Here is a 13765-nt window from a genome sequence, read left to right as displayed (position 1 = left end):
GGTCAGTTTGCCCTCCTCACAGGCATATTTTCAAATGGATGTTTCGAGATCAGGCCTTTGAGGTTTTCAAAAACAGATGAAACTCATTATATGCACATAGGATTCCCCCTAATACCGTAGAGTATAGCTTTACAAGAAGAGATACCCAGTAATGCGGAAAGTTTTTCTGGTCCGTTCATATTTATGATTTTGCGTAAAAAAATTGGCACACATGAATTCAGTAGTGGTGTATGGCCTTAAGAAAAGTTAATTTTACTGAGTTGTCATGTGAAAAAACCTCATCACCAAATCCATTGATCATTTCAGGGTGTATCATATAGGTATCGAAGTGCGCCAAGGAAGAGGCCGGTACCGAGACACGACCATTGTCAACTTTGCCCCCAAGTACCAACTAGACAACCGCACGCGCCACAAACTAGCTTTCGGCCAGAGTAGCATGACAAAAGGAATGGTAAGTGCTTTGTTTGAATATGTGCTAAAGATTTCTCCCGATGAATTTCTCTACTAGCAGTCTCAAGGCATGAATTAGTTTGTTATTCCTGTGACAGGTTGTTGACATTAACTTTGCGTTATCTCCTTTAGTTAAGTTTATTAGACAACGCCAGCTTTAGTGACAAAACTGGTTTTGAGAAACTGGTATTTTACATGATCCTACTAACAATCTTTTAGGGCACGAAAAATCCTGATGGTCACACCGCGGCCGTTCCAAACTGCCACGTGCCGTTCCATTGGCCGACTGAGGAGATCGAACCGTTACTCAGCGTGAGGCTCCTGGAAGACCCTCACTGCCAATGGTCTGGCGGATTCAGTATCAACGTGCTACAGTCGTTCCATGTCACAATGAGGTGAGTTTTCGAAGATAGCGGATTGGAACTTGAATAGTAGAGATCTTATCATCTCCTAGCCCACCTGACATACTGTACAAGTGTAGCACACTTTTTGACTCCTTATTCACGCAATGAGGACTTTATTGCCAGAAGGTTGCAGTAAAAGTTACCGGTCCAATACAGTACAGAACCTTTTGTGGATGAAATTGACATGGGTGGAAATCTATTGTGTGTTGAACTGCTAACTACTGCCTATTGGCAATAAAGTTCTTCATTTCTATAGCCTTCCAGCAGACCTAGACCTGTTCAAGCTCAAATCATTGAAATAATCGTTAGAAATTCTTGTGAAAACTTCGTCGTTAACCGTACGTCACTGCTCCCTCTAATGTCATATCTATGTTCCATTCCAGAGGAGAGAAGAACCAGTGTCTATTCTTGCGAGTGGAGGTCTACCAACACGGTGTCGGTGCCACCAACTTCGTGGTGTTCACGGATGCTGACCAGATGCCTCCGCCGTTCCGGGTGGACAACTTCTCGGAGGTGCCCATCACGTTTTATCAGACAAAGATCATGGAGGACAGGCTCAAGACCGTGCTAAAACCAAAATCTTCAAGTGAGTGTATGGTTTGTTCATTTTCATGTTAAAGTACTAACTCACACAACAGGTGTTAGTCTAATGGTCCTGGTTCTCTGGGCTCTGCCGTGAATAGATGTGGGAGTTCGTTAGAGCTTGCATCATTTGTTAAGAACCTATCTCTCGTTTCAGTGCCCTATGCCCTCGACGAGCCAAACCTACCCCCGCACGTCACATGCAGTGTCCAGGGCGGCTCTTGCTCAACATACAGCATGAGCACCCTCGGTAATGGTGACCAGCTTTGCTATGAGAACTTCATATACATTAGATTCACTGGCACCTTTTCCACGTAAGTATTGAGGAATGTATTGACAGGAGTAGTACATGTATTGACAGAAGTAGTACATGTATTGACAGAAGTAGTACATGTATTGACAGAGTAGTACATGTATTGACAGAAGTAGTACATGTATTGACAGAAGTAGTACATGTATTGACAGAAGTAGTACATGTATTGACAGAAGTAGTACATGTATTGATGTATTGACAGAAGTAGTACATGTATTGACAGAAGTAGTACATGTATTGATGTATTGACAGAAGTAGTACATGTATTGACAGAAGTAGTACATGTATTGACATAGTAGTACATGTATTGACAGAGTAGTACATGTATTGACAGAAGTAGTACGTGTATTGATGTATTGACAGAGTAGTACATGTATTGACAGAAGTAGTACGTGTATTGATGTATTGACAGAAGTAGTACATGTATTGACAGAGTAGTACATGTATTGACAGAAGTAGTACATGTATTGATGTATTGACAGAAGTAGTACATGTATTGACAGAAGTAGTACATGTATTGACATAGTAGTACATGTATTGACAGAGTAGTACATGTATTGACAGAAGTAGTACGTGTATTGATGTATTGACAGAAGTAGTACATGTATTGACAGAGTAGTACATGTATGGACGGTAGTAGTACATGTATTGACAGAAGTAGTACACGTATTGACAGAGTAGTACATGTATGGACGGTAGTAGTACATGTATAGACGGTAGAGGTACATAATTTGACAGAAGTAGTACATGTATTGACCAAAAAAATATTTGTGTATTGACATGCACAGAGACAGTAAGAGACTAGAGTGAAAAGTATTGATAACTGTAAACTTTATTTTCGCGGATATTTTGCTAGTAACCTAGATTTGCATGATTGAATTTTCAGCGATGATGGCAGTCCAATCCACCAAAGTTGGCTGGGGTACGACCGCGATATCGAGACAAGAGAACTGGTGCTGGACGTTCCTAACGGCAACATGGTCACACTCAAACGGAAAGAGCAGGACAAGCGATCGCAACTCTGGCGCATGACGAGTCAGGGCATGTTGCAGCACGAAGGGTCTTCGACGCCGCGGGATCCTAGGCGGCCCTCCATGACGCAGACGAATGTGTTTGTGTTGGATATCGAAGACATTGCACTGCAGCCGGGGCGGTCGGTCAAGCTGATGCTGCGTAAGCCAGATGAGAGGAGGAAGTCGACGCAGACTTGGAGGTTCACAGAGGTAGGCTGACCTTGATTTTTGTTTACATAAGAAATTGTTAACATGATAAAAATAGAGAGGGTCAGATATTGATCTGAGAATGAGATCGAGATGGCATTGGATGCCCCCTCAGGCTTTTTGAATGACGCGAGTTAGATTTTTGAGTATATGTTTTCTTGTCCTTAGGATGGTCGCCTGCAGTGTATTCGAGATGGGATGTGTGTCCAAGCTAAGATTGGAACCAATGGATTATCAGGTCTCAAAGATGGTGAGTCACACACTACTTACATTGGTACCGTATTAAATATATGTGGCCTCATGGAGTGTTCCCCTTTGACGTAGTTGGAGTCCCCGGGCCTACACAACAAATGCTCATCATAGTAAACAGAAGAACAAGCCCACTAAAGAGGGTTTGGCAAGAACCTTATTATCAAATGTTAGATCTGTCGTGATATTTTTTCCTCAGGTTGCCCGGCTTTTCTTGGGAAGTGTTCCTCGAAGAAGTCCATTCCGATCGAGATGGCTGTCAGCCGAGAGAAGCTGCGTCCTGGATCGGGCATGTTGTCAGTCAAGGTTGTACCAGACGGGCCGACACGAGTTTTGCAGATTACTGATATCAACTTCAAGGTTAGTAGTAAGACGGTTTAAAAACAACATTCTAGAAAAGGGGTTGGAAGCCCTGTTGTCCCCTGACATGCTTTCATTTTACATATTCTTGTGGCTAGAATGTTGCTCATGGAAGACACAAAAAAACCTTACAAACATGACAAACAGCTAATGTAGAAGAAGAATCTGACTTTGACTAGAATTAGACGTACAAAATACTTGCATGGAGCAGTATGGTTATTTCCATTATGAAGGAGGAGTTGTTTTGTTTCGAAGACTGATTCAGTGTGATTTTGGTTACAGGAGGTGAGCCAGCATGTGTCCCAGTCAACTGAGTGGGTGGTGGTGAAGGAGAACCACCCCAGGGTCAGGCAGATGGATGAAATCAAGGCGGCAGCAGCCGAAGTGAAAGTGGCTCAAGACATTGAGGTGAACAGATCATTTTTCTGTTGTGATCAGAGTCGTGGTGTCCGATCAAAGTCAAAAAATACATCCTTATGTGATAGCCAGTAGGTTCACATTTGAACTGTAGAATTCCACTGGTCCAGAAGGCAACCAATCTTCTGAAGTAAACTTTGTGTTCAAACTAAGAGTTATCCAGGGCAACATTTTGAGGTTTGTTCAGTCGTCTTGGTTTATCATATAACTCAGTTGATTACTTTGCATCCGTATTGTTATTTGAATATCAACGCCTTCCACATTTCAGTTTTCTTTCCATCTGAGTGGAGGTCTCGGTGTCTCGCTCATCAACCACGTGCCCGAGGAGCTCGTCTACATCTCACTCAAACAGTTTGACGTGGATTACCTCAAGAGGCGTACAGAGCATATCTTTGAAGCGAGCATTCGCAATATACAGGTAAGTAGGCAAAGATCCTGACGACACATTCATTGAAATAGTGGTTCTTTTTTGTTCTTGAAATGATTCTCAGGTGGAAACAGAGCAAGAAATTGGAACCAGCATTTATCTGTTGGTGTGACCATTGCTCAGTAAGGTGCCCTCTGTCATAGGTTTCTTTTGACACGGCCACCTGGCTGACTTTGAACAGTGGGGTGACTTTGAACACCCCCAAGAGAGGATTGTTGTAATGAGAAACATCTGTAACCAGGTGTTCCAAGTTGCCCCACTGTTCAAAGTTACCCATGAGATGGTACTTGTACCTTTAGTTTCAGGATTGACTCTTTTTCAGTAAACTCTAAAATTCATGAAATTTTCTCAGAAATGCCTCAGTTCTTAAGTTCTGATGTGTTGAAATTAATAATCACTGTTGTCTTCTAGGTTGATAACCAGTTATTTGGTGCCCACCGTCCAGTCATGCTGTTCGTGACGCCAGCATCCCGTAAGAAACGACAGTTTGATGAAGAGGAACCAGCTCTCAGCATCAAAGCTCACAAGATACCAAACTCAACCTGGAATGCTGAGATATTCAAAGTAAGTTTGGGACATGATGCATTTGATGACGGATTGAAAGAAAATGTTTGGCCCCCTGTTATTGTGATGAGGCGATGTGCCTATGGTATAGATTGAATTCTGGGCCTAGTTACTAGACATCATAATTGAAAAAGTCCTTTGATTTCGTACATGTACGTTGCCAAATTAGTAGGGAATTACAATCGTTTATACCTAAATATAAATAAGGAATGAAAATTTTGCAAAATATATTAACTTGACCCCATTTTTTCCTGTATTTCCTGTTAATGCATTAGTAGAGTCCATTACCAGAATTGGGGGTGTAAAGGTTAATGTGATTTCGTTTATTTTTCAGCACCTGCTGATCTCCATGAAAAGGACCACACTTCAGTTGGAAGAAGAACTGCTCTGGAAGTTGCTTCAGTTTGCAGGATACAACCAGATTGACACAGAGTTTCAAAAACTCGACGAAAGTGACTATGACTCACAAAAGTAAGCATGTTTCGATTTCTAGTTGATACATTTCAAAAGATATTGTACACCACCTAAGCTATGATTTCATGTGCAAGATTGCGGTTATTACAATTTGAAATCTCATATTTTCAGGGCATTGTCTGCAGCGTCATCTGTCCAGTCAAAGCGGTACTACTTTGGCAATCTCCGCATCAACACGAGTCGTATCTCGCTGAGTGTCATCACGGCTAATAAGTTGTCTCCGGATCTTCTCGCCATCAAAAATGCGCTCAGCATCCCGTTGATCAAGTTTGAGGATGCCAAGGTGGAGATTGACCCCTTCACGCGGGAGCATCCGTTTGAGACAAGTGCGTTGTTATGGGATGCCTTCCTCATGCATTATACCAGGGTGAGTTTCCTCTTCTTCAGCATTTGCTCTGCTCTGGAGGTGATATGCTTCAGGGAGCATTCTATCTTCAAGGCAGGATGAGCATTTTTGTGTGCCGCTATGATTAGGCACTAATCAGGTTTATTGGCCTTGTGACTAGGTTTTTTCGGCCAGAGAAAGGGTCTATCGCGACCTACTACTCACTTGGTGGGGTCTTTTGCTTGCCATGGCAAAGGCACTACATAAAGAACCTAAGTTTTACATCTCATTTGACGAACGAAGCAATTGTGTTTGACGGGCTTGCTCGGGACATAGACAAAACAGCGATGATCCTTCCAAAGTCAAACCTATGAGCCTGGTACTCTAACCTCTATGCCACTGATCTCTCTATATTGTGTACAGTGGAACCCCGGTAACACGACCACTCATGGGACCCTGGTCGGAGTGGTCGTGTTACCGGGGTGGTCGTGTTAGCGAGGTTGGGAATCCCCAGACGAAATACATGATTATTTTTCCCGCCAAAATTGCCGACTGCATGGCGTGTGTACGCTGTACTACCATAGCAACGCTGCCTGATTGAGATGATGCACGCTCCAAAGTTTTGTTATCATGCCTCGTAAGAACAGTTCGTCGATAAAATTACATGTTACATTCTCAGAATGAGTTAGAAAAGGTAATTTTGTAACTCATTTTATCCACAAAGTTTCATTATCTGCCAGACGTGACGCATTTGCAGGCAATTTGGTGAATCATCCTCCATGTACCCGACTGTTTGTGACGATTGAAGTAAACTTGTCGTATGATTCCACGTGAATGATGAGTTGAGTAATGCTACAGTTTTAATCAAATCTATTTTCAGTCAAAATATTTAAAGAAATATAAAATGATACTGTAGTAAATCAACCAAGTTCTCCATAAAACATTCAAACGTCTCGCAAGCTTGTTATTGTAAGTGTGGTCTTCAAACTACCCGCCGTTTATTATAAGTTCATATGCAAATCACGCAAATCACATTATTTTGCTGCTGCTGAGTGCGCATGTCTGGTACTGAACTGGCTCAGTAATGAAAACAAACCATGAAAACGTTAGAAAAGGAAAGTTTATGTATTCATTTACACTTATACAATTGATCATACCTGCAAAATCACATTGTATTTTTTGTTTTCATATGTATTCCCATGGCCATTGTCCCCGTCTCAACAAAGCTTGGCAGCGAGGTGCTAATTACTATGCCGTGGTCGCGACCGATTACGGCAATTAGGCCTGGTGGTTGGGTTAGCGGGGTTGATTTTCAGTTTGGGACCGGCCAAGCCAGTGGTCGCGGTCGGGGTACCGGGGTGGTCGTCTTAGCGGGGGTCTCTTAATGGCAATTAGAGAGGAAACCATTCGGGACCGGAGAATCGTGGTCGCGTTAGCGGGGTGGTCGCGTTACCGGGTTGGTCGCCAACCGGGGTTCCACTGTATTATTCACATGGTACTCTCTTCTCCAGGAATTAAAGGGACAAGCTGCCAAGATCCTGGGGTCTGTCGACTTCCTTGGTAACCCATTAGGTCTCTTCAACGATGTCACAGAAGGTATCTCGGGACTCATCAAGGATGGCAATGTTGGTGGACTAGTGAAGAACGTCACTCATGGAATATCAAACTCAACTGCCAAGGTAGGAATGACTTAGCAAATAAGGAATTTGGAAAAAACTTATGAGCTTCCATTTCGATTCAGCATGGCTAAAGTGTCCCTTATCCTTATTGGAATACCAAGAAATGTTCGAAAAAGCCATAAACGGCTTATACATGTATGAAATCTACACTGTTGTGGCTAATTTTTCCCATGCCTCACTCGAGTTCTGACCTGTTAATCAGGTCATTTCGACTAAATGCCACTTTATGCTATGACTCCAATTTTCAGTTCACCGGTTCGCTCTCTGATGGCCTGGGGACCGTAGCAATGGATGACAAGCATCAGTCGATACGAGATGCCATCCGCAGCCATCACAGCGGTTCAAGCAGTGACCACCTGGTGGCGGGCTTCAAGGGATTGGGATTCGGTTTACTCGGCGGCATAACGAGTATTGTACAGCAGACGTACAAAGGGGCCAGCCAGGATGGAGTCGAGGTAAAAGATTATTTTTGATTTGATATTTTGACAGTCGACGGTAAACTCACCACCAGTTTGTGGTTTTGTGAAATTTTAAGTTATGTACCTTAAATTTGCCGCTTTGACAACCTTGTCGAAGTATTTTTGGTTAGACATCCTTTTTCATGGCTGTAGATATTTGCAACTAACCTATAATGCTAAAACAAAAAGTAATCAAATTATTTTTGGTTCTCAATAAAAGATTCTCTTTAAGCCCGATGGTGACATACATGTTGTAAAGTGCAGGACTCATAAATTGACTCAAAAATTTAGAATTATACCAAAAATTAGACTGAATCCAAGTTTACAACTTCCTCTGTCTTTCAGGGCTTTTTCACAGGATTCGGTAAAGGTGTGGTCGGCACGGTCACCAAGCCAGTGGCAGGCGTTCTGGACCTGGCATCCGGTGCTGCCAGTGCAGTCAGGGATACAAGTAAAAGCAAATCCAGACATCGGCCCAACCGCGGGAGGGAGCCTCGATGCGTCCATGGTGCGGGCGGACTTTTACCTGTCTACTCCAATCATCATGCTAATGCCCAGAAGATGCTCTTTACACTTAATGGGAACAACTTCAATGAAATGTACGTATAGTGAAATTGGTGGACAATTTTGAGAACACTTGAGCCAGATCTTGGAGATCTTACAACCTGTTGACCTGACCTTTCGTTGGAACTTGCTGTTGGTACCATTGCCCTGTAGTTTGCCGTGTACTTTCTGTATTAATCGTATGTTTTCAAATTTTCTCAAATTATCCCTTACCCTTGGTGTCGAACTCAGAAAATGTCCATCTGATTCAAGTACAGTGGAACCTCCCTTAGCGGACACCTCTCTATAAAGGACAACCTCTCTATTAAGGACACTACTTTTGATCCCAAATTGGTTGTTTCCATTCAATTTGACCTCTCTAATCAGGACACCTCTCTATTAAGGACAGTACTTGTCAGTCCCGAGGGTGTCCTTAATAGAGAGGGTCTACTGTAATTAGGAAACATCAGTCAATATCGAATGAAATGTTTCAAAAACTGATTCCTTCCAGGTTCATCGCCCTTGAGCAGATGAGGTTTGGCCATTCCGACAACCTGCGTGTGCTCATCTCGAACAAACAGGTGTATTTCCTGAAGCGCGGCGAACCGGACCCAGAGGCGATCATTCTCAATGTTCCATATGAGGAGCTCTATCACAGCAGGTGTATCGAAAATGGTAGGTGGTCTTCATCATCACTGACCTTGTAACCCTGTTGGATTTTTACTCAAGCATAGGATCTTTACTTGCTGTGGTATAGGCACTCGGGTACAAGGAACCACAGACTTTAGTCTCACCCAACAGACACAATAAAATTCATGTGTTTGTTGTGTCGTAAAGAGCCTGGAATTTAAGTTCCTTGAAAGCCACACTGGTTCTTACAGAAATACAATCCTGGGTTCTCCCTGGGATCGTACATGGATTTATTGTGTGGTAGCCAGCAGCGTTAACCACTAGGCTATAAGGCTGATCTTCCTCTTCCCAATTGTGAAATGCTAGGAGATAAAATCCATATAAAATTGAAGATTGAACTTAGATTTGAAAACTTCCATCTGTACGGAGTGCATTACTTTCACCCCTTTATAATTTGTGAGTCTCCAATTAGGCAACAAGCTTAACCTCCCAGTTGCGTTGTACACCATTAACATTACTTTTTACTGCAGACAAACGAGCCTACCTTGAACTTACCATGAAGGCTGACAATCACAAGGGCGTACCTACACCGAGTCAGAATCCAAAAAAACGGCCCATTGTCAGGTGTGACTCTGAGAATATAGCACATAAGGTGAGTTGGGATCTTACAACAGTTCAGATTCCTGATATCTGGTGTAAGACTATAAATGCAGTGAATTGATAAAATCACGACTGAGAGGAGTTGAGGGGAATGCTGGCCAAAGGACTCCACCCTGCTCTGTGGCAATACGCCCTCAGACAGCAAACCTTGTTATAAATGGACTGACTGTCCAGTTTGCTTCAAAAAAGAAGTAAAGGATGACATTTTTGATTAGTTTACTGTGCAGTGATTGACTCACTGAAGCTGCAACTCGCTTGGCATTTCAGGCTCTTCCTGGGATTCGAACTACTACTATGTAATCAGCTTGTTGGGGCACCAAAGTTGAACCAGGGATCTCTATGAAACCGCTTGGCTGCTAACCCGAACAGCTTGGTACCAAAAAGTTATTTTTGGTTTTTACTTTTCAACGAGCCGAGCAGACTTTTTTTGTTGTGTTCTTCAAACCACTATGTTTATAATTTCAGGTGGCACAGCAAATCAATTACGCCAAGACGCTCTATGACGAGATGAAGCAGACATTAATTATCGAAAATGAAGATGAAGAAGAGGTGTGAGGAAAATGTGGAATGATATAAAGAACTAGTATCTGTCACGTGGAGAAAAAGATTGACAATTTTATCGAGCTGTTATGCTGAAGAGAGGAGCGTTTTACAAGAAATGACAAGTTGATGGTGTGCTAAAGGAATTTATAGAGTTGAGGCTGAATTGTAAATCTGAATGTAGTTCCCCAATTAGCTATCAGTTCCATCAAAAACATGTGTTTTTGGTTACATGTATGATCTCACTAATGGGAGCGTCGATTTTTACCCACACTGCCTGTGTGCTAAAAAAAATGAATAATGCATTTTTCTACTGTCTATATAAAGAGTGGGAACAAAATTGGAAAAACTTTGTAGCTTTCAGAAAAATATTTACTAATGAAACAGGAGGGAAACAAGTATACTGAAATGAAAGACTGCTCACTCGTTGAAGGAATTCATGCTGGCTGTCCTTGGTTGTCAAATCGAGACCGCTTGGTAGACCAGAAATGCAGACTAAAAGTTTTGGATATGATCTGGTCAGCCATTTTACTTGGTCAACCGTTTAACCTCTTGACTTCTCGGCAGCTTGTCTATTTCATTTAATTCAAATGGAGATTCTTCGGTAATGAATTCATAATGGTAGTGATCTTCATTCTACCAACAATGGTATTATTTGTCATATTTGCGGGGTTGTTTTAGCGAATGAAATCAGAGGTGGTGTTTGGAAGTTTGCCTAAGCTTTCAGGAAATGTCCACGTCCCTTCAGAAGAAGATGACTATGGTCAAATAGCAGTTGAATAAGTCGTCAAGGTATTTTTCCCTTAGTTTTGTGAAAAAATTCTCAGGTCCTAACAAAGAGGAGACATTGACAAAAGGGGAATGGATATTTCTTGAAAACTTTGGTGAAATTTGATATACATGTAATGTGTTTGGTTTTTTTAGAATGAGAATTACTCTCTACCGTATTCATTCTTAGTGTGAACACATATCAACTGTTAATAAAGCTGTTTATGTTTGTGCAACTGTATGTTGACTATTCAAGTTTGACAATGGCCCCTTGTTTTATAATATAACTAACTTGGCTCTCCTTGTTGAAAGTTAATGCATTTCATCTTGGTGAAAAATTGTGTACCGGTAGTTCAGCCTGTAATGTAAGGCTCATAATCCTGTCTGTTGCAGAATTGCAAGATGAAGTTTGCACTGCAGGGACGGTCCATATCAAAACATTGATGTGAATCGCAATTAAGAAGAGATGTGCATGTGAGCATGTAGGTATAAGTTCATGAACATTCTTCTATTTAGGTTAGCTTGTTGTCAGTACAATGAGGAACTTTATATCAATAGGCGGCAGAAGTTACTGGTCCAATACACAGTAGATTTCTGGCCCGTGTCATTTTCATCCGCATAAGGTTCTACTGTATAATGTATTGGACCATCAAATGTCACTGCCATCTTTTGGCAATAAGGTCTTTCGTTGAGTGGGATATTTTTTCGATGTTCCCTGTACATCTTTCTCAATGTGATACTCCTACATTCTTATGTGCTTCTGATGTTTCATTCATGGTTGTGTTCATGGTTTGTTAATATGTACATGTATGATGGAAGTTGTCATGTCTTCTGTGCTATAATATGAATAAAATATGTGTAAATATGTGTGTATTCCTCAGGCAGTTGTTCCCATGGCTTAAAGAGGTCATGAACAATCATAAAATTTAGCTTTGAAATGAAATGGCTAAATATTTTTTAAATTTCAGAAAAATGTACACTCATAAACATTTCTGTTATTTTCTTGCCAGTTCAAAATGATTCCCCCTCTCGAATTTGTATACGGTAGCTCTGTGAAGTTCCACGGAAAAAAAGTTAAAAAATGAACTGTTATTTTCTTGCTAGTTCAAAATGATTCCCCCTCTCGAATTTGTATACGGTAGCTCTGTGAAGTTCCACGGAAAAAAAGTTAAAAAATGAACTGTTATTTTCTTGCTAGTTCAAAATGATTCCCCCTCTCGAATTTGTATACAGTAGCTCTGTGAAGTTCCACGGAAAAAAGTTAAAAAATGAACTGTTATTTTCTTGCTGGTTCAAAATGATTCCCCCTCTCGAATTTGTATACGGTAGCTCTGTGAAGTTCCACGGAAAAAAAGTTAAAAAATAAACTGTTATTTTTCTTGCTAGTTCAAAATAATTCCCCCTCTCGAATTCGTATACAGTAGCTCTGTGAAGTTCCACGGAAAAAAAGTTAAAAAATGAAAGGTTCTTTGAGTGGAAACCTTTTCTCTTATGGTCATACACTTTAATATTATTGATACATATTGTGACTAAGTGTTCTGGGTGCCAAACCATAGTGCCCTCTTGTTCATATTTATTTACCTAGTGGTTGTTTCCCTGACCTTAGGTCGGAAACCCAACGCTGAAAATAGAGCAGCTTCCACAATCAGATTGTCAGTATTGGAGTTGTATTCACAGAATTCTCTATTAGGCATGATATAGACTTTGTAATTCGTATAGTAACAAAAGATAGAGGACACTATTTTCTTTGACTATCAGGAAAAATATGAGTTATATTTCCGTTTTTATATAATGATTCTCCCAAAACTAACAAGAATATAACATCTACCAAACCTTATTCCCTGAATGCAACTCTGATATTTGAATAATGGATACAGCTTTGCTTTTTGTATACGGTTCCTGATCGGGTTGGGTGTGAAATAACCTGTGGGTTTTTGGTGTCAGTAAGAGTGTGATTTTAAACTGAAACTGTGATTTAAGTTGTAGTGTATAAAAGAAGGAAGCGCTGTAACATATTGTATTATATTGTACATACTCAAAATGATTTTAGTAAAGAACTCTTGTATGAAGAACTCTTTTTCTACTCATTTTAACACCTGATGAAGTCAGCAGAGCTAGTGAAATAGCTATTCAAATGGTGTGTCTCCTTCCATCCATCCATCCTTCCATCCATCCGTGGACAAATTGGGCATTTTGTAACCTTACGACCTAGACACTTCAAACGTGGCCGTCAGGTAGAACAGCTTATATTGAGCAACTGACAAGGTCAATAGTGGGGTACACCGAACAAGCCCCTGATTCGGGGAGACTGGTCTCATCAGCCTTGGCAGGCAACCAGTAGAAGAAGGAAAACACTGAGCTAACACCAAGCCGTTTGACCTGGTTCCTTGTCTGAGGAGTTCATGTAGAGAATATTGTGGGGAAGACTGCTCTCATCAGCCTTGGCAGGCAACCAGTAAAAGAAGGAAAACTCTGAGATATTACACCAAGCCGTTTGACCTGGTTCCTTTACCGTCTGAGGAGTTCATGTAGAGAATATTGTGGGAAAGACTGGTCTCATCAGCCTTGGCAGGCAACCAGTCTGGGAGAAGGAAAACACTGAGATAACACCAAGCCGTTTGGCCTGGTTCCTTGTCTGAGGAGTTCATGTAGAGAATATTGTGGGGAAGACTGCTCTCCTCAGCATTGGCAGGCAACCAGTC

The 13765-nt window shown here is 41.4% G+C and overlaps 1 protein-coding gene across 5 annotated transcripts in view; it reads left to right on the top strand.

Annotated features, from left to right (window-relative positions):
- The window catches only part of LOC135488729 (intermembrane lipid transfer protein VPS13D-like), a 50815-nt gene extending 37680 nt beyond the window's left edge, over positions 1 to 13135 (top strand). For all 5 annotated transcript variants that reach the window (XM_064773488.1, XM_064773487.1, XM_064773490.1 and 2 more), the window contains 18 exons: positions 307 to 451; positions 670 to 845; positions 1238 to 1440; positions 1594 to 1750; positions 2636 to 2972; positions 3138 to 3219; positions 3418 to 3578; positions 3861 to 3986; positions 4264 to 4413; positions 4834 to 4986; positions 5321 to 5457; positions 5572 to 5827; positions 7297 to 7464; positions 7713 to 7919; positions 8268 to 8521; positions 8977 to 9140; positions 9626 to 9747; positions 10221 to 13135. In XM_064773488.1, the coding sequence (XP_064629558.1) occupies positions 307 to 451; positions 670 to 845; positions 1238 to 1440; positions 1594 to 1750; positions 2636 to 2972; positions 3138 to 3219; positions 3418 to 3578; positions 3861 to 3986; positions 4264 to 4413; positions 4834 to 4986; positions 5321 to 5457; positions 5572 to 5827; positions 7297 to 7464; positions 7713 to 7919; positions 8268 to 8521; positions 8977 to 9140; positions 9626 to 9747; positions 10221 to 10310 (3088 nt within the window). In that variant the 3' untranslated portion in view covers positions 10311 to 13135. The remainder of the gene's footprint in view (positions 1 to 306; positions 452 to 669; positions 846 to 1237; positions 1441 to 1593; positions 1751 to 2635; positions 2973 to 3137; positions 3220 to 3417; positions 3579 to 3860; positions 3987 to 4263; positions 4414 to 4833; positions 4987 to 5320; positions 5458 to 5571; positions 5828 to 7296; positions 7465 to 7712; positions 7920 to 8267; positions 8522 to 8976; positions 9141 to 9625; positions 9748 to 10220) is intronic.
- Positions 13136 to 13765: the final 630 nt, after the last annotated feature.

The sequence above is a fragment of the Lineus longissimus genome, chromosome 5 (assembly GCF_910592395.1).
Source record: "Lineus longissimus chromosome 5, tnLinLong1.2, whole genome shotgun sequence".
Lineage (NCBI taxonomy): Eukaryota > Metazoa > Nemertea > Pilidiophora > Heteronemertea > Lineidae > Lineus > Lineus longissimus.
The sequence above is the reverse complement of the archived record's forward strand: the minus strand, read 5'-3'. Positions and strand labels throughout refer to the sequence as shown.